This window comes from Antedon bifida, chromosome 1, assembly GCF_963402885.1.
Source record: "Antedon bifida chromosome 1, ecAntBifi1.1, whole genome shotgun sequence".
In the NCBI taxonomy this organism is placed as follows: Eukaryota; Metazoa; Echinodermata; class Crinoidea; order Comatulida; family Antedonidae; genus Antedon; species Antedon bifida.
In genome coordinates this window covers 19,778,016-19,801,471 of record NC_136226.1, presented here as the reverse complement: position 1 = coordinate 19,801,471, position 23,456 = coordinate 19,778,016, and the positions used below count along the sequence as shown (strand labels likewise).

General features: G+C 31.5%; 1 protein-coding gene across 1 annotated transcript in view; it reads right to left on the bottom strand.

Moving 5' to 3' along the window:
• Nucleotides 1-23,456, bottom strand: part of LOC144835253 (uncharacterized) — a 97,386-nt gene that overhangs the window by 41,085 nt on the left and 32,845 nt on the right. The window contains exons 55-92 of the mRNA XM_078690315.1: nucleotides 22,349-22,493; nucleotides 21,799-21,955; nucleotides 21,539-21,663; nucleotides 21,182-21,423; nucleotides 20,577-20,712; nucleotides 19,406-19,651; nucleotides 18,964-19,109; nucleotides 18,418-18,829; nucleotides 17,386-17,537; nucleotides 17,026-17,154; nucleotides 16,510-16,834; nucleotides 16,035-16,324; nucleotides 15,708-15,844; nucleotides 15,116-15,270; nucleotides 14,236-14,367; nucleotides 13,831-13,959; nucleotides 13,381-13,407; nucleotides 13,023-13,145; nucleotides 12,584-12,807; nucleotides 12,306-12,413; nucleotides 12,043-12,198; nucleotides 11,397-11,550; nucleotides 8,491-8,676; nucleotides 7,854-8,056; nucleotides 7,263-7,437; nucleotides 6,899-7,159; nucleotides 6,309-6,563; nucleotides 5,499-5,747; nucleotides 5,090-5,212; nucleotides 4,447-4,569; nucleotides 3,914-4,036; nucleotides 3,636-3,758; nucleotides 3,338-3,466; nucleotides 3,010-3,132; nucleotides 2,561-2,686; nucleotides 2,087-2,218; nucleotides 831-950; nucleotides 319-441 (exon numbers count right to left, since the gene is read on the bottom strand). Of these exons, the coding sequence (XP_078546441.1) occupies nucleotides 319-441; nucleotides 831-950; nucleotides 2,087-2,218; nucleotides 2,561-2,686; nucleotides 3,010-3,132; nucleotides 3,338-3,466; nucleotides 3,636-3,758; nucleotides 3,914-4,036; nucleotides 4,447-4,569; nucleotides 5,090-5,212; nucleotides 5,499-5,747; nucleotides 6,309-6,563; nucleotides 6,899-7,159; nucleotides 7,263-7,437; nucleotides 7,854-8,056; nucleotides 8,491-8,676; nucleotides 11,397-11,550; nucleotides 12,043-12,198; nucleotides 12,306-12,413; nucleotides 12,584-12,807; nucleotides 13,023-13,145; nucleotides 13,381-13,407; nucleotides 13,831-13,959; nucleotides 14,236-14,367; nucleotides 15,116-15,270; nucleotides 15,708-15,844; nucleotides 16,035-16,324; nucleotides 16,510-16,834; nucleotides 17,026-17,154; nucleotides 17,386-17,537; nucleotides 18,418-18,829; nucleotides 18,964-19,109; nucleotides 19,406-19,651; nucleotides 20,577-20,712; nucleotides 21,182-21,423; nucleotides 21,539-21,663; nucleotides 21,799-21,955; nucleotides 22,349-22,493 (6,424 nt within the window). The remainder of the gene's footprint in view (nucleotides 1-318; nucleotides 442-830; nucleotides 951-2,086; nucleotides 2,219-2,560; nucleotides 2,687-3,009; nucleotides 3,133-3,337; nucleotides 3,467-3,635; nucleotides 3,759-3,913; nucleotides 4,037-4,446; nucleotides 4,570-5,089; nucleotides 5,213-5,498; nucleotides 5,748-6,308; nucleotides 6,564-6,898; nucleotides 7,160-7,262; nucleotides 7,438-7,853; nucleotides 8,057-8,490; nucleotides 8,677-11,396; nucleotides 11,551-12,042; nucleotides 12,199-12,305; nucleotides 12,414-12,583; nucleotides 12,808-13,022; nucleotides 13,146-13,380; nucleotides 13,408-13,830; nucleotides 13,960-14,235; nucleotides 14,368-15,115; nucleotides 15,271-15,707; nucleotides 15,845-16,034; nucleotides 16,325-16,509; nucleotides 16,835-17,025; nucleotides 17,155-17,385; nucleotides 17,538-18,417; nucleotides 18,830-18,963; nucleotides 19,110-19,405; nucleotides 19,652-20,576; nucleotides 20,713-21,181; nucleotides 21,424-21,538; nucleotides 21,664-21,798; nucleotides 21,956-22,348; nucleotides 22,494-23,456) is intronic.

The window sequence follows — 23,456 nt, the reverse complement described above, 5'->3', positions numbered from 1 at the left end:
TGACAGAAATCTCTTTAGATGTTATATAAAACAAATAATGAATGTTTTAAATTTGTGTAATGGCACAAATAATGGAATTTGGTGAATGATGAAAGATTATACATCAATGAGGCGACAGCCGAGTTAATATATATTATTTGTACCATTACACTCATAAACATTCATTATTTTGTATATTAGCATTTATTATTTCAAAAAACATTTTTCAGTTTCTTTGAATATGAATAAAGGAACCTAGTTTAATTGCATTTTAAAACAAAAGTGATCTGAAATTCTAGTAGTTTGTAGTAGTAGTAATAATAGTTTATATGAACTTACTAGTACAACTTAAACCTTCAGCAGAAGCAAAACCTTCATCACATTGACACTGATAACCTGGTTCACTATTTACACACTCAGTATTCTCTCCACATGCACCTTCAGAATCACACTCATTGATATCTGGAAGATGCAATAGATAGATTTTTAATGATGATTATAATTATAAAATATACTATATGATTATGCATATAAAAAATTATGAATGCTAATAATGAATTTATAAATTATTGAATGATTTATTCTAATAGTCTGCCTTTGAACATTAAATTATAATTGTGTTAAAATTTATTTTAATAAAGTAGGATTTACAACACAATTAAATGATAGTATACTTTCTTATATTAATATCAAAGAAAATGTAGAACATTTTGAATATAATTAAGATTATAACAAAATAGAGTTTTAGTAGTATATTTTAAATTGTAATAGTAACATGGCTTATAAATACAATGAAAATATTTAATTAAAAGAAAAATACTTAATGATAATAAGAATAAAATTTAACAAACCAGTGCATGACCCATCATCATTAGTCACATATCCATCTTCACATACACAGTTGAATGATCCGGCATGATTGTAACATTTTTGGGTTAAATCACATGGTTCTGCTGTACATTCGTTGATATCTAACAATAAAAAGTAATTATTTATTTAACAGTGGTAGTCAATTGAACAGCAACAACTGTAGAATGTACACCTAGAAAACACCAGTTGTACATGTGCACCTAGAACACACCAGCTGTACATGTGCACCTAGAACACACCAGCTGTACATGTGCACCTAGAACACACCAGCTGTACATGAACAACCCAAACCCACCAGCTGTACATGTGCACCTAGAACACACCAGTTGTACATGAACAACCCAAACCCACCAGCTGGACATGTGCACCTAGAACACACCAGCTGTACATGTGCACCTAGAATACACCAGATGTACATGTGCACCTAGAACACACCAGTTGTACATGAACAACCCAAACCCACCAGCTGTACATGTGCACCTAGAACACACCAGTTGTACATGACCAACCCACACCCACCAGCTGTACATGTGCACCTAGAACACACCAGTTGTACATGACCAACCCACACCCACCAGCTGTACATGTGCACCTAGAACACACCAATTGTACATGAACAACCCAAACTCACCAGCTGTACATGTGCACCTAGAACACACCAGTTGTACATGAACAACCCAAACCCACCAGCTGTACATGTGCACCTAGAACACACCAGTTGTACATGAACAACCCAAACCCACCAGCTGTACATGTACACCTAAAACACACCAGTTGTACATGAACAACCCAAACCCACCAGCTGTACATGTGCACCTAGAACACACCAGTTGTACATGAACAACCCAAACCCACCAGCTGTACATGTGCACCTAGAACACACCAGTTGTACATGAACAACCCAAACCCACCAGCTGTACATGAACACCTAGAACATACCAGCTGTACATGTACACCTAAAACACTCCAGCTTTACATGAACAAGACAAAGTCACCAGCTATATATGTGCACCTAGAACACACCAACTGTACATGAACAACTAAAACACACCAGCTGTATATATACTGTACACCTAAAACACAATACCTGTACATGAACATCTAATACAAACCTGCTGTACATGTACACATAAAACATGCCTGCTGTACTGTACAAATACTATACTGTACACCTTCTGTACATGTAGAGTACTGTAACACCAAAATATACCTGATGTCCAGTACAAATAACATTTACCTGTGCAGTTTACAGTAGGATCTCCTTCATAGCCTTGAATACAGGAACATGCAAATGAGCCAGGGCTGTTCTCACAGATTGTGTTCTGTCCACAGTTATGTCTCGGTTGATTTTCATCACACTCATTGATATCTTTAAGTAATTACAATACATACATTACATCAACTATATCACATAATGCATACAGAAATATGTCAAATATTTAAGATTTAAAACTTTTAAAATCATTACTGTGTTCAATTTTGTGGTTTGATGGTGTACCAAACTTTTGCTTAGACCAGTTTCATATGAAAAGCAGTAGTTTTGTTATTTACCTATAGAAGTGAGCATATGTACAGTATTTGGAATGTTTAATCAAGCATTTGTAAGCAATTGCATGTTTACTATCATCAACACCTGAGTGTAAACTTATCTAATATGCAATTAAAACTATAAATGTGACTAAATGATTTGACAGCGTGATAGTGATCTTACCAATACAACTATCAGTTGGAATGCCTTCATATCCCTCATTACAGGTGCATCTAAATGATCCAGGTGTGTTTGTACAGGTTGACTGAGCAACACAATTGTGTGAACCTTCAATGCATTCATCAATGTCTAAGAAAAAAACACATTAAGGTAGTTACCATTTCAATTGTCCAATGCTCTGCGGAAATGCTTAATTATAACTTTTCTTACAATGAATATTTGTATGTATTATTTATACATTATAGGGCTTACATCTAAATATATTATTTACAGAAACTAACTTTTAGATCTGTGCTATAAGCAAATTAGGGTATTATTATGTGGAAATTAAATTAATTACCATTAGGCCTATACAATTTTCATAGAATAAAAACTATTTATTTAAATCTTTTTAACTAGGAAATTAAATGCATTTCACATTGTTATTGTTTCTAGTAAATAGAAGTACTAACCAGTACACTGTACACCATTGCCTTCATATCCCTCATTACAATCACAATTAAAAGAACCAGCTAAGTTGCTACATGTAGCAGAATTGTGACAGTTATCACGATTCTCACTACACTCATCAGTGTCTAAAGAAAATTACATCAAAACAATGTAAACATTGAATCTCAATACAAATGAAGTTTCTACAGTTTTATAAAATTCACAGTGAAAAGGTAGGTATATAAGAAAATTAGAAATACATATTGTTTTTTGTTTTGCTTTTTAACATACACTGTAAATGGTCAGAATTACCAATGTTGTTGAATAATTTAAATTACAAAATAATTTTACCTGTACAAATATTGGTATCTTCCGACCTTAAGAAACCACTTGAGCATGAACATTCATAAAATGGATCTAAGTTTGTACAATCTTCATTAGCACCACAGAGCTCAGAATTTTCAGAACATTCATCGATTTCTATTAAAGCAGATGTTACTAAGTTAAAAGCAAGAAACTATTTGAATACACAATTTATAAAAAATGTTTTTGGATTACTAAAACATTGTCTTTATGAAATTTTCAGGCTATATCTGTAAACTTATATTTAGTTTGGAGAATTTAAGTTTTCATGTAAAAAACTGTCTACCTTCACAATTAACACCATCTCCACGGTAACCTTCATGACAAGTACATTCAAAGCTGCCATCAGTGTCTTGACAGTCAGCATGCTCATCACAGCTGTCTGTTTCTGTTGTACATTCATCAATATCTATACAAATAAAAACACAGAATGTACTGTATTCTTCATATTTCTAGTTACTTCTTTCACTACAATTCATTTTTAATAGAAAAATGTAACTCTTGAAAAAGGCTGATTTTGCTTTTTACCATTTCTAAACATTAAAAGCAACTTAATTAACTTACTGAGACAATCTCTGCCATCACCCTCATAACCAGATGGGCATTCACAGATGTAAGTACCTTCTTCATTGCTACAAGTGGCAAGATCGTGACATTCATCTATATCCTCACTGCATTCATCAACATCTATTAAACAAATAAACAAATTCAAACAATTTTGTTATGAACATGTTTAAAAAAAAATCCATATACAGTGAATATCCATGATATATTTTAATATATCAGTGGTGCCACTTAGAAAACAATTTTATTGCTCATCTGTAGCCAATTTCACAAGAATGACATACAAATAAATTAATATTATACATTTTTGGATTACAAGTTTCATAAAAATATTAGAACATACAATATCATTTCAGTTCTAATTAATTTTAAAAATTTAGTTGTGGGCACAATGAAGTAGTATGTTTTCAAAATTACATGATTTATAATTGATGCAACATTTGTTTTAGACCTCTGAATTTACTTTGAACTGAGCAAGATAAATAGGTTAGAGCAAAGCTTTCCAACAGCTAAACGTAATGTAATATGCATACCATTGCAATGGGCACCAGATCCTGTGTAGCCTTGATTACAGAAACATCTATAACTTCCAATTTCATTGAAACACTGAGCATTCTCATCACATGGTGAATCTTCTGATGTGCACTCGTCAAAGTCTTTTTCCAATAAAAGAACAATTATAAGAATAAATTTATTAATCAATATCATCATCATATATTTACAAAAATTGAAAAAACACCCCCATTTTAATTAACCCCTCGAATGTGGGCATTAATTTGTTCTTGAATAAACACCCACCACATGAATACACACACAATATTGTATTTTTATTTGTAGTAGAATTCATTGCCTTTCATGATCTACAATTTACCAAGCATTTTTATGCAATTTTTACTGTATTTTATCACTTCTTGGTATAATTTTTTTTTTCATATCCACGACCAGTTATTTGATTATACATCTTAACATATTACACTATAAAAAAAAAAAGCTTATCTCAAAATAATGCTATCCCCCTCCACCCCATAAAACCCTCTTGAACAATAAACATTTTAAGGCATTTATTCTAATAAATATGGTATATAGATATGAAATAGGAACAAATCTAAAAATGTTAATACTGTGGTGTATAAATTGATAATTGATAATAGACACAGGTTTTTGAAGAAAAAATACCTGAACAAGTTGTTCCACTGCCTTGATATCCTGCGGCACATGTACACTGATATGTACCAGCCAAGTTAGTACACGAGGCATTGTGATGACAATCATCAATACCAAGTTCACATTCATCAACATCTGGTAAATGTAAAACAAACAAAAAATAATGAATGCTCATCTTTCAATGGTTATTACTGTATTATTAAATCACTAGAAATTGTATTTGTCTAAAATCTAGAGAAGCATTTTAAGAACATTGTTTTACAGTAGCACAACCTTAACAATCGTTGTTAAAAAGTATAACATGTGAGGCATGTATTTTTGTTGTATTTTGGGATGTATAACTGAATATATCTATGTAATTTAATTTGCAATAACTACCATTAAGTATAAACATAAACCATAATCTGTAAATAAAACCTACCTTGACATTGGTTAATACCATCACCTACAAATCCATCCAAACAATGACAAGTGTAGCTAGCCTCAATGTTGGTACACTGGGCATTATCATGACAGTTGTGTAAGTCTAATGTACATTCATCGGTATCTTCACAGACTGTACCATCCCCAGAATAGCCTTCAGTGCAATTACATTCAAATGCACCAATTGAGTTGGCACATGTGGCATGCTCTGCACAGTTATCTGTTGCCAGTGTACACTCATCAATATCTAAAATTATAACAAAATCTTAACTTTTGGTAAAGTACATAATCATTTTGAAATTGATCATTAATTTATGAGGTAATATACAAACACTACATGTTTATGAGTTGGATGGTGAGAATATTTCACAAGTTAAAAAATTGACTGTAATAATGTGTAATGAGGCGGAGCCGGTTGAAAATAGAGCAGCCAATTTTTCATTGAATTCTCTCACCAAATACAAAACATTTATTATTTGTTTTATAACACACCTACTTTTATTCAATTTATCCATCGTAAATTATTGACAAATGCTAGGCCAGGAAGATAGTTCATTAAAAAAGACAGTGCTTTAGATGTGGAGTTAGTTATAGATGGCGTGCACAACAAGTTAATATCCGAACACATTCAGTCAATAACAATCGAATTGCAAGAATGCAATCAGGTGTGTTATAATATAATATATAATATAATACATTTACTGAAGCCATGATATTAAAATTTGCTATTAATGTATCTATTTCTAGCTACATTTTTTCCTTAAACCATGCCCACTCATTTTGTTGAATTATTCAAACCAAGTATTACCATTACATTCTGCAACACCATCTCCTAAGAAGCCATTTTGACATTGACATCTAAAGGAAGCAACTTCATTAATACATTCTCCATTTTCATGACAATTGTGAGAGTTCTCAATACATTCATCAATATCAATGCAGGAGCGATGATTTGATCGTTTGTATCCGGCTATACATTCACATATAAATGATCCTAGAGTGTTGTTGCAGTATGTACTACTAGAGTCACAGTCATGTAGATTTTCTTCACATTCAGGAACATCTATAAAATATACAAAACTTACAATTGGTGTATACCTTGATGTTTCTCAGAAATTGTTGGTCAATTATTTTATTAAAGAAATAGTAATAAAAGGAAAGAAATAACATTATAAACAATATGAAATGTCAAAATAAGAACAAATTACTAAGCAAAAAATAAATAATGAAAACATCGGCAAAGAGTGACACAAATAGAAATAGATATAATGATACAACCCCACCCACCCCACCAAACCTCTTTTCAGTTATGCTCCTTCATATTTCTTTTCTCAGGAAATTATAATATTTAAGTACTATAATCTAATATACTATTAATGCTTATAAATGGCAACTTACCAACACAAGTAAAATCATCGCCAGCAAAGCGGAATCCTTGGCGGCAATCACATACATGACTTCCTGGAATGTCAGTGCAATCAGCAAGTTCATGACAAGCAGTTGCAGCTTGTTCAGTACATTCATTGATGTTAATACAATTAACACCATCTCCTGTGTAACCTGAGTTACATGCACAGGTAAATGATGCAATGATGTTTGTACATGTAGCAGCTTCATGGCAGTTATCTTGATACACTTCATCAGTACATTCGTCGATTTCTGATGTGAAATTTGGTTAAAATAGTATTTTACTGCTTTTATTGTCAACAATTTTAATTTTACAATGAAATTACATTTTTACAATTTAATTTTAGTAACATACCTTCACATGTTTCACCATCACCCTTGTACCCCGAGTTACAATAACAGTCACGTACTCCATCTTGAATTTCACACACTGCATTGCTATGACAAGTTTGAGTTCTACAGTTGAATATTCCATCACTTTGGCATGTACATTCTTGTGTACAATCAGGATGTTGGTAAACTCCTCCAATCTAATAATGATAATTATGCTTTTCATTAAATATTTTTCTGAAATTTACTATTCTAGAAAAATAAAAAAAGATATAGTTTTAGTAATAATAATATACCATATTTCAAAAGATTCTGTTAAGACAGGCGAAATTAGTAGTAAAAGTCAATTCATCACCAAATCCTATTGAGTATTTTAGTTACAAATCCTAAATTATATGTACTGTAGGATGCGTTTTGAATACTAAATGTAATTATACAGAATATCTTTCTATTTCTTGAACTTACAATGATAAAAATATTAAATAAAATAAAAACCAAACATATTTTGTCCTTTTTCTATTTCTCCAATTGTTATTATTTACCTACTACACATTAGTCAGTCCATGCACAATTCAGTCAATAGAATTGATGTAAATAAAAAGCATAAATAACTTACTGAGTAATAAATGCCATTAGCATCAGTACATCCACAATCCTGTTGGGCTACACAATTATCACCATCACGGTAGAGACCCTCTGGACAAAAACATCCTTCATAACAACGATTTTCAACACATGTATCATTAGATGTATCCCCACATGTTAATGGACATCCAACTCCACAATAATTATACTCAAGATTTTCTGGGCATTCCATTGCTACAAAAAAAAATTATTAACAGTAGCTTAGATAATTATGCATTCTTACTAAATATTTGAAAATAAAAATATTACAAAATCTAGGATAATCTAATTGATCCAAGATATTGTGGAAAGATTCAGAAGACAAAATAAACAGAATATTTTAAAAATTATCAACTGTTTTATACAAGCTCGCAAAATGTAAAATAATAAATATACTTACACCTTTGAATTTTATATTTAAAAAATATAAGCAAGATATACTATTATTATTATTTTGTTATATGACAGACCAAGATATTGAAACATTGTTTTGTACTTTAAATAAACTGACTATACAGTGTGCAGTTTGATTTCTACTAGAACGTTACACTGAATGATTGTTAGGTCATATATATACATATCTATCTGCTACCTATTAATAAATAAGAAAACTGTGTACAGTAACTTACGACAAATTCCTTGATTTCTATAGGCAGCCACTTCTTCAATACCACCTTGTACACATGCATCAGCATATGTTTTCACGCTATCACAATATGCAGTATTATCGTCTGGTAAGGATAAACACATATCATACTTGCAGCTAATGTAGTATTCTTCATTTAGAATAGTTTCGTGACAAGGTGCAAAAAAACCTGAAAAAAGTCATTAATTAATTGTTTTTGTTAAGAAAGCATAGTATGAACTAAAAAAGGATGAACCTTGTATAGTAATTTATAAGCTCGTACAGATGCTGGAAAATTTAAAATTTTTTTTAATGGAACTAAACTTTGGAATAATTTACTCTTAACTATAAAATGTACCTCTTCAATATTTAAATTCATAAATGAAGTTAAATGTTTACTATTACAAAAACATTAATGTTAGCCCTATAATTACTTTATTTCTTTTATATAGTTGTTGTTTATTTCTTATTGAATTATTAACATATTAGTGTTGTTAGATCGAATGCTTTTTGACCAATTCATTTTTGTGACAGGAGTCAAACTTCGATTAGTGATAGCGATTGTTTTGGCTCCTTTTCACATATTGTACTGTATGTATTATATATGTGAATAAAGTTGAATGAATGAATAATATTCTGTATTAGATTCCACTCAAAATGTTTTGTTCAGTACAATCTATTTTCACATTTTGCATTTTTATTGGACAGAAATCAAAAACATAAATAGGTTATGTAAAATATATTTAAAAGCCAGTTGTCTTTGCCTGAATGGTTAGTGTTTTAGCTTATGGATCTGAAGACTTCGAAACCCATCAAAGTCATTAGTTTTTTATTGGGCGTAATCTAGTGGCATAGAACAGTTGATCCTATGTAAACATATTTACATAGGCAAAGTAATATAAGGTTTTATTTTTCTGTTTGATTACTGTAATATCAGGGCTTTAGCCTATTCTCACTTCTGGTTAATATTCATTTGTGACCAAAAACAATATTACTAGATTTCAACTCGTCACTTTGATGAATTAGTTATCCGCACGACAAACGCCACGTGCACATTACACGTTAGAATATTGCGCACAAAAAAAGATTACGTCATTATGACCTGAAGAAAATAAAATGTTGTCAGTGTGCTATCTGTTTTGTGACAGTATATGATATATACTGTACATACTACATACAGTGTAGAATAGGTGAAATTACGGGACACACCTTTTATTCCAATTTTTAACAGGATGATGTAATCAAAATGAAAGACATAGTAAGCAATTTCGGAAGAAAATTGTCTGTCCACCAACATATTAAAACACTAGTTAAAACATGTTGAAGAGATTCGAATACGTAGAATATAGATGCTCGCTCTTATAAATGTGATGAACTATGATCCAAAAGATGAAAATTCGACGTTTTTAATTCAACTGCCCATATGATGACGTTACAACATCCGATTGGAAAAATGTTTACATTAATAACAGCTTCCAGAAAACGTTTTAATTATGAGTATCACTTTTCATTCTGAGAAGCTATAAGAGATTGAAATTTACTGTAAAGATGAAAATAAGTGACCCATGTTATTCAATTCTTTTTACCTTATGACGTCATCAAAATTAAAATATTTGCAAAAGATATAGACAATATCAAAATCTTGAGGGAAATAGAAAACATATTAACTAATATCCCTGTGTTGATATTTTGGAATTCTTGATAATTTGTATAAATATTGTCAATTACTGTTGCGGTATCTTTTGTGATTCAAGTGGGTTTATTAACTAGTGGAATGAAAGATGCATGTTGTCTACGTGAGTTTGAACATTATTGTCATGGTTATATTTTTGTAGATCTAGGTTATTATTGATTATTAAATGTTAGAATATGGGCTTTAGGGGGCCTGTAGAGTATTCCACATATAATTGATTTATCATTATTCTATAATTCAATTATAATGCACTCTCCCTCGTTATCATAGCAGAAAAGTAATTTCTTATTTGATATGATATATTTGAGTGTATGTACATTGCTACACATCCCCCTGTATGGGTTTCTCTGTTTTTAAAGATGGGTGTATAGTTTGGAAGTGTATAAAAACCAAGGTGATGTTTGCTTGAAAGCCAAGTTTCAGTAAGTCCTATTACAAAATCGAGAGAGGATACATAATTTTTAAATTCTTCAAATTTGTTAACAATACTTCTGCAATTTAATGCAAATTTAGAAAAACTATTAGTTGACGTTTGACTGAACGTGGATTTAAATGTATCAATACTAAAGTAATAGTTTTCCTTATAGTTAAATGCGGTTGTATTTTCGTCTTTATAATTAAAATTATCAATATTTAGAATTGAAAACATATAATTTTGTTAATATTATACAGATATTGCCTGCTTAGAGGTTAAATATAAGATTTGACATCCCGAGGGAATGATATTTTGTTCGAGGGAATATATATTTCCCGAATGCGTAAAATGTCATGATTCGCATAGAAATTTAATTTATTAAATATTTAAATTAAAATTATTTAAATTAAAATTTTAAATGCGTGTACATGTGTAACTTTTTGTGAAACATGCCATTTTTAATCCATATAAAGTTTGCACTTGATATGACTTAAATTTTCACAAAGTGTCAATAAAGTTTTTTAGTTTTTGTTCTATGTTTAATCATTGTAATTCATAAAATCGCATGTAAGTCATGTTGCGCAACTGTGATGTCATTGAAAAATAGGAGGTGCACAACTTCATGTAAATGTCCATATTGTTGACAAAATTATTAAATGTTATGTTTACACGTTTTGGAGATACGCGAGCCACAAAAAGGAAGGAAAGAAGAATAATACAGAAAAAAAGATCCAATACAATAACAAGGAGTTAATATCCGCATATTGCTTTTTGACATTTTGATTACAGAATCTAACTTTACCAGTAAGATCTTTGATAATATTACAAGCTTGTTCAGCCTGTAATGCAATATCAGCATCACTACATGGGAATGAACTTGGTTCTGGTTCTGGATTACAATCAGGATCATCATCATCAAGTTGCCATGCATTACCCCATGCAGCTGGATCTGTCTCCTGCAATGTCAATTGAAACATTATATTTACTTTACATTATGCTTTAAAGCACATAGCCAAGGATTATCAATAGTAATAATAATAATAACTAGATTCGAACTCGTCACTTTGATGAATTAGTTATCCGCACAACAAATTTTCCTTCCAAAATTGCTATCTTTGTGTTTCATTTTCATGATGTCATCATGTTAAAAATTGAAATAAAAGGCGGGTCCCTGAAATTTATCTTTGCTACAATGTATGCAGTATGTATACAGTATAGTGTATACTGTATATAACTTAGACACAAAATAGAGAGCACACTAACAATATTTTATTTTCTTCAGGTCATAATGGCATAATTTTCTGCAATATTCTAACGTATGATGTGCACATGGCGTTTGTTGTGCGGAAAACTAACTCGTAAAAGTGACGAAGTTCAAATCTAATTTGAATTTGTAAATATTAGACAGCAACAAAAAAAAGCATCAAATAAAAACAAGCCAAACTTACGATAGAGCCATCTGGTAGTATGTATGATTCTTGATATAGTCCTGTGTAGCTACCACACAGACCACACATTTTGTTCTTATAAGATGATGGCACAGAAATCTCAGAATATTCATCACCATCCCACTTCACTGACAGTCCAAAGTCAAATGAAAGTACCTGGAAACATGATTCATAGAATGAAATTATAATATATCATTAATTTAGTTAATCTAGGTGTAATTTAAAAACATTGATGCATTATTTTGTAAATATTAAAAAAATACCGTGTATATTCCTTCACGTTTGATGGTGACACCCTCATGTGGGTATGAAGGTGGGATTATATTGACACCATCAACTTGAACAGCTCCTCCTTGACCAAGAAAGTATTGCTGTAAAAAAATAACAAAGGATATATTGATAACAAAATGTCAATTTCATTAAAAAAATTAATTAAGAGTGTTATTTACAACTAATTAAATTTAAAAAAAAAAAAAAAAAAAAAAATTTGACAAAGTCAAAATTATTTTTGGTATTTTAAGTAGACATATGCAGTACAAACCTGGCCATATGCCTCAACTGTAAGATCCTTGATGTATGCAATCTGTTTACCACGTCTCATTCCACCATGATGTTTGGAAGATATATCAAACGGTTGAAGTCCATCACTGGTATCAGCAGTACATTTCTTGGCCATTGTGTAACGGCAAGTTCCTTGGAAATGTGCCAGTTGTCTGTCAAAGTTACGGAAATGAGGATCACCAAAACCAAGACAGATGCCAAATTCTAAAACAAAAATAATCCATTATTAATTTTGAGAACTTTAAAGCACAAAGAAATACAAACATAGAAACTGTGCAACAAAGGTATTACAAATTATTAATTTGTGCTCCAATATCATTACAATTCCAACAATTTGCAGAAAATTGAAGTCTGCTTATTATTTTGTTATGCATGTTTATTGTGACAAGCAACTTCAATTTCACAGACATTAAACTTACCCTGACAAGTACGTCCATCTCCTTTGTAACCATAGTTACATTGACATACAAATGAGCCCATTGTATTTCTACAGGAAGCATTCTGATGACAATTGTGCAGTTCTTCATCACACTCATTAATGTCTAAATAATCAATTCCAATATATTTCAAAATTGTATTCAAAAATTGTATTCAATAATTCTTTAATACAGTAAAACATCAATTGAATATTAATGTTATTTGGACAGTAGTCCACAAAAAAAAAGTTCAGAATTACAGAGGACAAAGGAAATCACCTACTCATAAAAAGGTTTTACACTTTTATATCATGCAATGTATACAATCTAGCAATGTTTTTAGAAAATGTTTTTAACTTACCAATGCATCGTTGATTACAATCATAAGCTGTAAGCAGACAATAAAACATTTTTAATATTATTGCCTTGTTTATATTTATCATTTATTTGCAAGTAAATGGTGACTCTAACAATTATCTATATTATATAAAATACAAATCACGAGTTTGACTGCTATGAACAATGTTATATACCATACTTAATTGGTTAATAGACATGGTATAGTTTTAATTATATTATTAAGGTACACACATTTACCATAAAGCAATTGGTTGAAAGAGCATCACATGATAAAGTTTTTTGGTGGTACATAAAACAAATATTGACTGGGGTTTTATCCAGGGATATATTATAATCTCAACCGCCATATTTTAAACTATGCCCATCTACCCAGTCAATAATTGCATAATGTATTAGTAATATATAAAGATACATTTAATTTGCAAGAGCAGTATAATATTGAATATTTTACCGTCACAAGTGTCTTCATCAACAGCTCTATAACCATCATCACACTGACAATGGTAGCTTCCGATAGTATTAGTACACACAGATTTTGGTGGACACCATTGCTTGTTGGGGTCATTGCATTCATCATTGTCTAAATGAATTAGTATTGAAAAGAATTTAAATTTGTTTGTCAACTTACTTTAAAAATTGTAGCTAACTGATTTTTAAAAATTGTTGTGATATCTTATACAGGTAAAACTGTTTCAACATTAAAACAGTATTCAATAAGAAAATATAAAAAGAAGCAATAGGTTGCAATTTAAACATTTTGCTTCAGAGTTAGTATTTAGTAAATTTATATAATAAAATTATACTATTAATACTATTTTTAGATTGGACATGTAACATATTTTGAAAAAATACTCACCAAAGCAGTCTCTTCCATTACCATTAAAACCAGGTTTACATGTACATGCATATCCATTAGTTGCTCCTCTATCTGAACATGTAGCATTAACGTGGCAGTCGTTGAAACCATCATCTTCACATTCATTAAATGCTGTAAAAATAATTGAATAAAGCAATTCATTATTTTCCTAACATCACACAAAATAGAAGGACACCTGTTCATGCAGTAACATAAAAAATGTGTGTCATTTTAAGAATTGTAACATATATATTTATTTATTATTTATTCAACTTCTCACTAAGATGTATGTACATTAGTGAAGGATGAGACCAACAGGTGGTAAACACCTCTAAAACGGTCTAGTCCCAATTGCACAGTGGCTGTGTGTGACAGTGGCTGTGTTTGTGTGGACTAGTACACCAGGGTAACCCCCTACTCGTCTCGAAAGATGTACTAGGTTCTTTAAAGTGCACATGAGCTAGATGTGTACACTGGACGTATGGTTTATAGTCCTTATCCAAGAAGACTTGTTCTACCACCAGAACCATGGAACTAGTGAGCCTTAAACCCTTGCCGATGTTATGGCTACGTGATTACGGTTCCACTGTCTTAACCGCTCGGCCACTTATTCAATATTTCGTCTGAATAGGGTATTAAGATAATGAATTATTATACACCTTTAATTTGTTTAAAATGTTAATGTTAAGATGCCATTTTAATAGTTGGGAAAAAAAGGATCGAAAAATGATTTACCTGAAGAAATAATTTTTCTTTTGAATTTACCATTTATTTTGTCGTTTTATAAGTTAAGTTATTATTTTTGTTTGTTTAAACCGCAAAATGGCCTATTCAAATTATTATCGTAATTACTCTTACATACTACAAAATTTAATCTTACGAATATAGCTGTTGGCGCAATGCAGTTTGCCGATTTTCAGACTTCCTGCACTTCCCTCATCAAATGAGACTTGAGCAACGGGAAGATCATCTTTGACACGTAATAATCCAGCATCTTTAAGGTTTCTACCATCACCAGCATGACAGTTACACACCCTAGAATAAAATTACAATGCTATTCATTTACATATATCTTCAGTAATATTTTTCAGCATTATATTATTGTAAGTATAATAATTGTAAGTTAAGGACAATAAATCAAAGCATAAACTTTTCATTAGTTCATATTTTATTATAAAAGATATGGAGTTGTTTAAGTGACAGTTAATTCTAAATAACTAAATAACATTTTGTAGAATGTGATACAAATGTTTGTCTTATATTATTTTCTATGTTTTGTAATGTTACATGGTTAATAATAAATAATATTTGCATTAGTCAGATGTTTTAGCTACTCTACAGTAGTTACAAACAATTACAATTTGCAATAATGCCATCTAAATATTTATGATACCGAAATAAACGTTCAAAACTATTTTTAGAATTTTTCTATGTGATGTTACTGTATGACTTTGTTGAGAATTTTAAAATACCTTGTAGCATCCAAGTTATCTTCAAGTCCAGCACAACCACCACTGTTTTTATAACAAGCACATTTGTTACCACTAGCCTTACCACCCCAGTACTGCATAGAATCCCCATCAATATCTAGCCATTCTGTGATACCAAACTATAATACAGACAAAACACTTTTAAAAATGCCACATCATAGCATTTTATTAGACCTCACAACCCATCACAAAATTTTGTTTTGAAGTGTTCTTTCTTAATGTGGTGTTTGAAAATGGAAATTATCTTGTGTCAATTGTTGGATAAATAATGAATAGAAGAAATATAAAATAAATAAAACTAAAACTTACGTTATCTGCAACACAGTCAATCCTGACAGGTTGGAAGCAATTGTTTGATATGCTTATAAGAGCATTGATTTGTTCTGGAGTTGCTTGTGTATATGTGATATTTGTTTGATTGTTTGAGATACGTTGAGGATCTTCACGATTGTGTCCAATAATCGTTACACCATGGTTGTTGAACATCTCATTAATATCACAGTAAACAAGGAATGGATCAACTGCACTGTTAGGTTGAATTAGGGTTGCTCCACTTCTTAATCCCCTGACTCTTGCATTTTCACAATCAGTTGGTAAGTCTATAAAATCATTTAAAAAAGGGATTGATAAATGTTAACATCACTTGTTAAGACTTTTATAAAAATAAGTGTTATGAATTTATGCAAAGGCACTCATCTGATGTGTGGGCTGTTAGCCTTACATCATATAATTACATCTCATGCTTAGAATATGGTACTCTCTACCTCTGTTCTATCAGACCTACCAAATTCATCAGGAGCACACTTGATGCTTCCTAGCGAAATCGCTCCACTTCCTCCTTCAGGTATATTGTCAAAATGAAAGCCCGCAATTGGTAGTATGTCCTTGTTAGTAAAAAGACCATCTTCATGCGTATTCCCTAGGCTCTGACATTTACAGCTTTCTTCATTATTGCAGGTACCTAAAAGGCTACATGCGCAACCTTCAGACCCGAAGACATCACTTCCAGCCCAGGTTGTGATTGGGTTCTTTGAATAGTCTTTGGCATAGTTTTGTAATGGGTTATTGTTGTTAAGAAGACCAACACCATTACATTCATATGCTATATCCTGAAAAAAAAATGTATTCATTCAAACTGATTTGTGAAAGTACTTACATTCTTATCTTTGTTGTCTCTCGTTTTATTCAAATATAAATGGTTACCATTATGTGCCAAATTTAATACTATTATCCAAAGGTCTATTTAAGGAACATGTTTTGTAATCATTAGAGATTTATCTGATTTATTTTGAATTCTTACCTGACTGCAGAAAGCAGATGTTTTGACTAACTCATGAATCTGATTGTAGCTGGAACCACCATCACCAGAGTTGTAATGAATTCTGATATTTCCACCAATTTCACGTTCTTCAGGCATATTATTTTCAACCTATGGATAAAAATAAGTAAACTTAAGGTGCTGGATCAATCTTGCTTCACGAAAAATATTAATTTTCCCCTAAATCCAAATTTTCTTCTTAAATTCAGATTTATTAATAATTCATAATACTTTAATTAATTCATTAAAAGTAGTAATCTGTTCTCTAATCAAAATTGAGATGAAAAATTATGCAATAAAAAAATGAAAGAATATTATACTGTTAAAAGTTGCAAGTTTTACCTCAGTGATACCTATGTTATTTCTGAATTCACATCTCACACTGAATGGGTCTACACCTCCTGGGCCATCTGGATCAATAGCATATTCATCATTGTATAATGGATCATAGTTCTTGCCTGCTACTCGGATTTCTTCACAATTTTTGTACAAACCTATCAAAGTAGAAACATAAATTATTAGTATAAATGTTGAGTACATACTCATGGTAGGTAGACAGGTGAGCACAAAATATGACATCAACACTATGAGGTACAGAGGGTGCAGGTCAACTCAGCCCTAAACCGTCTCGGCCAAAGTCAAGTCGGCCCTACGTCAAGTCGCCCAAAGTCAACTCGGCCCCAAGTCAAGTCGGCCTCAAGTCAACTCAGCCTCACGTCAACTCGGCCACATTAATGTATGGAACGCAAAAAGTGCTAATAGGTCTAGTTAAAATGGCAGGATTAGTAAGGTTAGGCCTACACATAAAATAAAACGGAAAATTTAATATAAATTATAACACACTCTGTCGTTTATCGTTTAATTGATAAGTAGTATTTATCTATATTAATAGTTGTGATGTATAGTTTCAGTATGTATTTGTTAGTTAGGCCTAGGCTAGGCCTATATATTTTGATTCATTACAAGGATGTTCCCAGAATGAATCGAAATATTCTTAGATATATTAGATAGATATTATTAGATAACAGTAAAATAAAAATGTTTATAAAAAATAATATATTTAAAATTATTTTATTCTTTTACCAATTCGCTTCGCTTTTTGCGTTCCATACTTTATTGGATTATTTTTTGGCAGAGTTGACGTAAGGCCGAGATGACTCGAGGCCGAGTTGACTTGGGGCCGAGTTGACGTGGGGCCGAGTTGACTAGGTGCCGACTTGATTTTGGCCGAGACGGTTTAGGGCCAAGTTGGATCGAATTCGGTACAGATTACTACAAGCAAGGTTTTAATCTTTAATTAAGCGACTTTATTGGAGATAACTTACAGAAAGGAATTATCCTAACATAGCATATTTTAAAAAAAAGTATGTTTACCATAACAATACAGTGCACCAATTGATAAATGAGCAGATTGGGATGACTGTATTTGCTTCATTTGAACTTTAGAGATCGGTAACATCGTCTTGTTTCTCAAAAGGCCACCATCTATTAGAGATGAAGGTGCAGAACCATCACAATTGCATTCACCATTGGAGCCACAACCAACAGGTACTGAACTACCACCCCAGTTGCTCTGATGTTCCAATTCGAAATTATACCAACCATACGGTGCCTCAAGTGATAGCGGTGCACCATCACAGTGGTACTCAAGCTCTTGTACACAGTACTCTGCATATGTTGTTAGTGCATCTATTTGTTCTGATGATGCATGGTAGTACTCGGGAGTAACTGTTTCATCAGAAGCTGAAGGCACAGACAGGTTTCCTTGACTGTGATGTTGAATGATCTAACCAATAAAACAAAATTATTTAGCATTCAGTCACAAAAAAGTTAAATAAACTACTACTACTACAATGTTGTGTATTTTGGTGTTTCAATTGTCTTGTTTACCATATATATATTTTATAGTTTGAAACTCACATTAATACCAAGAGGTGGATGCTCCATCATTTCACATTGAATTGTAAAGGGAGGTACTGGACCCTCACCATCCGCATCAATAATCTGTGGCCCTGTGGTGATTATTCTGCCAACTGATCGAATCTCTTCACAGTCACGGTAAATACCTTTAAAATACAGATGCAGTACAATAGTAAACAAATACTGTACCTGTATGTGTAATATAATTTGGCCTAAAAAAATCAGTATGTTGTTCGAGCACAGCATCAATTGAAAACCCGGGTTCTACTAAAACGGTAATCCTCACTCAGTGAAGCAATATGTATCGTAATCTACTTTATTTATTGATGAGTGCATTTTTCATTTTCATATTTCTTCCAATCTTTCACAATATAAAAAGAAAACAAGATGTAGACAAACAAATGTTTTGATATGATATATTATAGTAACCTTCCAGTCTTACCAAATTGTTGATGTCCACATTTTAGCTTTCCTATATTGTAAGACTGCATCTTATTGCCATCAATAGAATCATCAAGACCAAGACAAACTGATGAAACAGGTAAATGATCCTTGTTTATGAATGTGCCACTATCAATCTGATTTTGTCCATCAGCTGTGTCACAATTACATGCAGTATTCATACCACCAGCACAGAAGCCTGTTTCACCACATGCACAGCTTGGACCATCATTAGAACCTCCCCATCCTGAAATAATGTATATAACATTATACAAATAATGAATGTTTATGAGTGTAATGGTACAAATAATGGCAATAGGTGAATGATGAAAGGTTATATTTCAACGAGGTGAATGATGAAATATAACCTTTCATCATTCACCAAATGCCATTATTTTGTACCATTATACGAATATAAACATTCATTATTTGTTTTTTATAACATCTAAATAGATTCCTGTCATTTGAATCAGATTGAATAAAAGGTAGGCCTAGGCCTACATTTGATTTACATTGATTGAAACAGTAACATTTGGTTTTTAATAATATATTAAAAATTATATTTATTTGGATTTTTTAAAACACCTACTGTAGTGTTAATTATGTGACCAAACAATCCTACATGTAGGCCTAGCAAGGCTAAAGTACCCAGGCCTAGCCTAGTACTAACAGGCCTAGCTAGGCTAGAAAGGCAGCGATACCATTACGAAACTTCGACAGGAACTCATCTAGGCTAATTCTGTTTTTTTCAATGACTTCACATCTTTTTGAGATGTTCCCATTAATTAATCAAAATCATACAAACGATCAAAAATGCTTTTTTTGGTCTAAATTAGTACATATATCTCTCCAAAAATGTACTTACATCGCGAAACCAGTCATACCATTCAATCTTCGCGGCTAGGTGGCGCTGTTTTATTTCAAAAGCAATAGTTCCAAAAAATATTTTCCAAATGCGAAAAGATTTTTTTTTTGTACACGATAAAAAGTACTATTCAGCAGTGCATACTATTGCACACCATGTGACCCACAATCATTCAATTAAATGACAGGAATTTATTTAGGTGTTATATAAATAAAGATTATTTCTATATTTTGAAGTACAGAAAGTGGAATCAAATTAAGAATGATTACTTCAAATACGAATATTATACTTAGTACTATTACCGTACCTGGCATTTTAGTTCCATCACGGCTAACCCACCATGCAAACGCAGCAGTTGCATCATTTTTATTGACAATGAATGGTGCATTCAAACATGACATAGTTATTTCTTGAGAACAAAATTCTGACACTTCAGCTAATGCCTGCAATATGATTGTTTTTGCATTATTCAGTGGTTTAAGATTCTAGATATTATAATGCCATGCAAATAGTACAATACACACATACAATTCAGTGTAACAAAAAATTATTTGTTACTGAACCATTCAAGAAATAGACAATTACAGAAAATTAATTTGTCTTGTCAAAGACATAAATATAAGAAAATAATTCGCTTTTGGCAACCTGTATAAGTATAACACTAAACAATATAGTACAAAGTTAAAACAGTATTATACAAAAATGAACGTTTATGAATTGACAGAATTGTTGACCTGTTCTATTCAAGGAGAAAAAGCGGAGTTGATTCGGATATTCAATTGTTGATATTAAGGTAATCAAGGTTTAGTTGCACCTTTTTCATTTTACTTTGTTGCATTTGTGTGTAAACATTTTAAAGTATAATAAGATTGCTAAGAAAGTAAGAAATGATGAATTGAATACTTTACAAACCTTCAGTTGTGCTGTATTGGCATTCTTGTAACTAATTTCAGAGCAATACGATCCTTTCCCTGGTGTAGAATTCTCATCAATGCTCTTACTATCATTAGCCTTTATTCCAACAACTGTTGTGTGACCCTCACATTTAACAATAAATGGTTCTTCACCATCAATACCATCTGGATCAATGAGTTTATCACCCCACCTATTGTCAGGTTTACCAATTACATGATGGTGGCATGTGGGCCAAATTTCTAAATGAAATTTGATAATTACAGTATTAATACAAAATAAGAAGAATTAATAAACAAAAATCACCAGATGGAAAAAATATTAAACTAATACAAAAACAAATTATCATGTTCTTACCCCAACATTTCAATCGACCAAGTGTGATTGCTCCTCCAGCAGATCCAATGTGTACTTTATCCACAGGAAGCATATCTGTTGGGTTTTCTCCATAGTATTTATCCTCCAGGGTTCCTGAGTCAGAGCTGAACAAAAATGAAAAAAAGAGACATTATAGTTATTTGTCTTGTCATACAGTATGTTCATTCACATTGTAGGTTCTGGTTGAGTTGTTTTAGTTAGCAGTGATTAACTGAATACATTTATTAAATACAACATACCTTGCACCATTAGCATCACAGTTACATTTAGATTCACCCTCCTCACATGATTCATCTACAGAACATGAGCAACTGTCACCATCTGAACCATGCATATATAATCCAGTCTGCTCAATACCAGCATTGTCCACATGAATCCAATATGTTAACTGGTCAGCTGAGAAATCGTGAATATCAATGTAATAGGTTATTGAATTTATTATTAAGTATAACATATATATACAACCACCATTACATTGTAATGATAGAACATCTAATAAAACAACATGTATACACTTAATGAAGAAAAGTGCTTCAGTAATTTTAACCTCTAGTTTTAAGTTACTGGTTATTACCACTTCTACATATTTTTATTTTAAACATAAATATGAAATTGCGACTTTTTATGTTATCTTAAATTTCCATAATCATTCTTTCAAAAAGAAAAGACCATATGAATTGTTTGAAAACAAATTATTACAAAGTTAACCAAACAATTGACAGTTACAGTTAGGTGTGTTATAGTACTACTAACTGACAATACAATTTAAATTATTACTAATTACTGTACCTCCATCATGTATTGGTGAATTGTTACATGTGTATTCAATGTCTTGACCACAGTAAGCTGATTTGCTTTTAACAGCCTCAATCTCTTCACGTGTGGCAATGTATCCTATCTCTACATCTGGTTCTCCATCCCCTGGGTATTCAATCTTTTTAAAAAGAATTATTATTATTTCAATAACATACAGTCTGAGAGATAAGTCGATTGCACATATTTTAATTAAATTGAGTTAGATAATTAGTTGTTGACAATTAAAAACAAATTTAGGTACAACGATTTGCCCCAAATAGAGGTGTTTTCCGATCGTGGTATACACTGTCTAATGGATGTCCATCTTGAAAAATACCCGCACACAATAATACGAGGATGCTTCGCAGTTACCTATCTCCTTCTACAATAATTGTTTTTAATAGCTGAAAACCGGTTGAACAGCTCGAGTACAGCATTATAATGTTAAATGTTTTCTTAACAAAAATACTATTTTGATGGATTTAATATACGTTTATACAAATGTATTGAGTTGCGATGAATAAATGGAACATTCCAATCTCTCAGTCTCAGTATAATGATTTGGTTTAACACAAGAAATTTATAGGTCCTTGTTGATAAACTTAAAACCTTTAGATATAGTATTGCAATACTTTGACAATACTGTAAATACATATTAACCATTTTTGGTCGCCATTTGAATCGCAAATTTCTTACTGTGAGTGTGGGTACTGTTAGATACATAAACACTTTATTACTGTGAGTGTGGTTAAGCCCTACTGTTAGATATATAAACACATATTATACAAATAAACTTTATTACTGACAGTTTGAAATTAATAATTTCAAAAAAATATAAACATCGTAGTGGTGTATTGTTACATGTACTTTACTATTTCAATCGACTATGACAGTGACAGCTTTAACAAAGTATTAAATCGCAAATGTTTTACTGTATTTAGTGGTATATTATTTACAGGCCTAAACATATTTTGTTACTGAGTGGATAAAGAATATATTTTAAAATTGTTCCTCTTTGTACACATCCTCTTCCTCAACCCTAATGTTATATACAAAACATGAATTGGGTTTGTTTAAAGTCCAAATCAAAAGTTTATTTTTT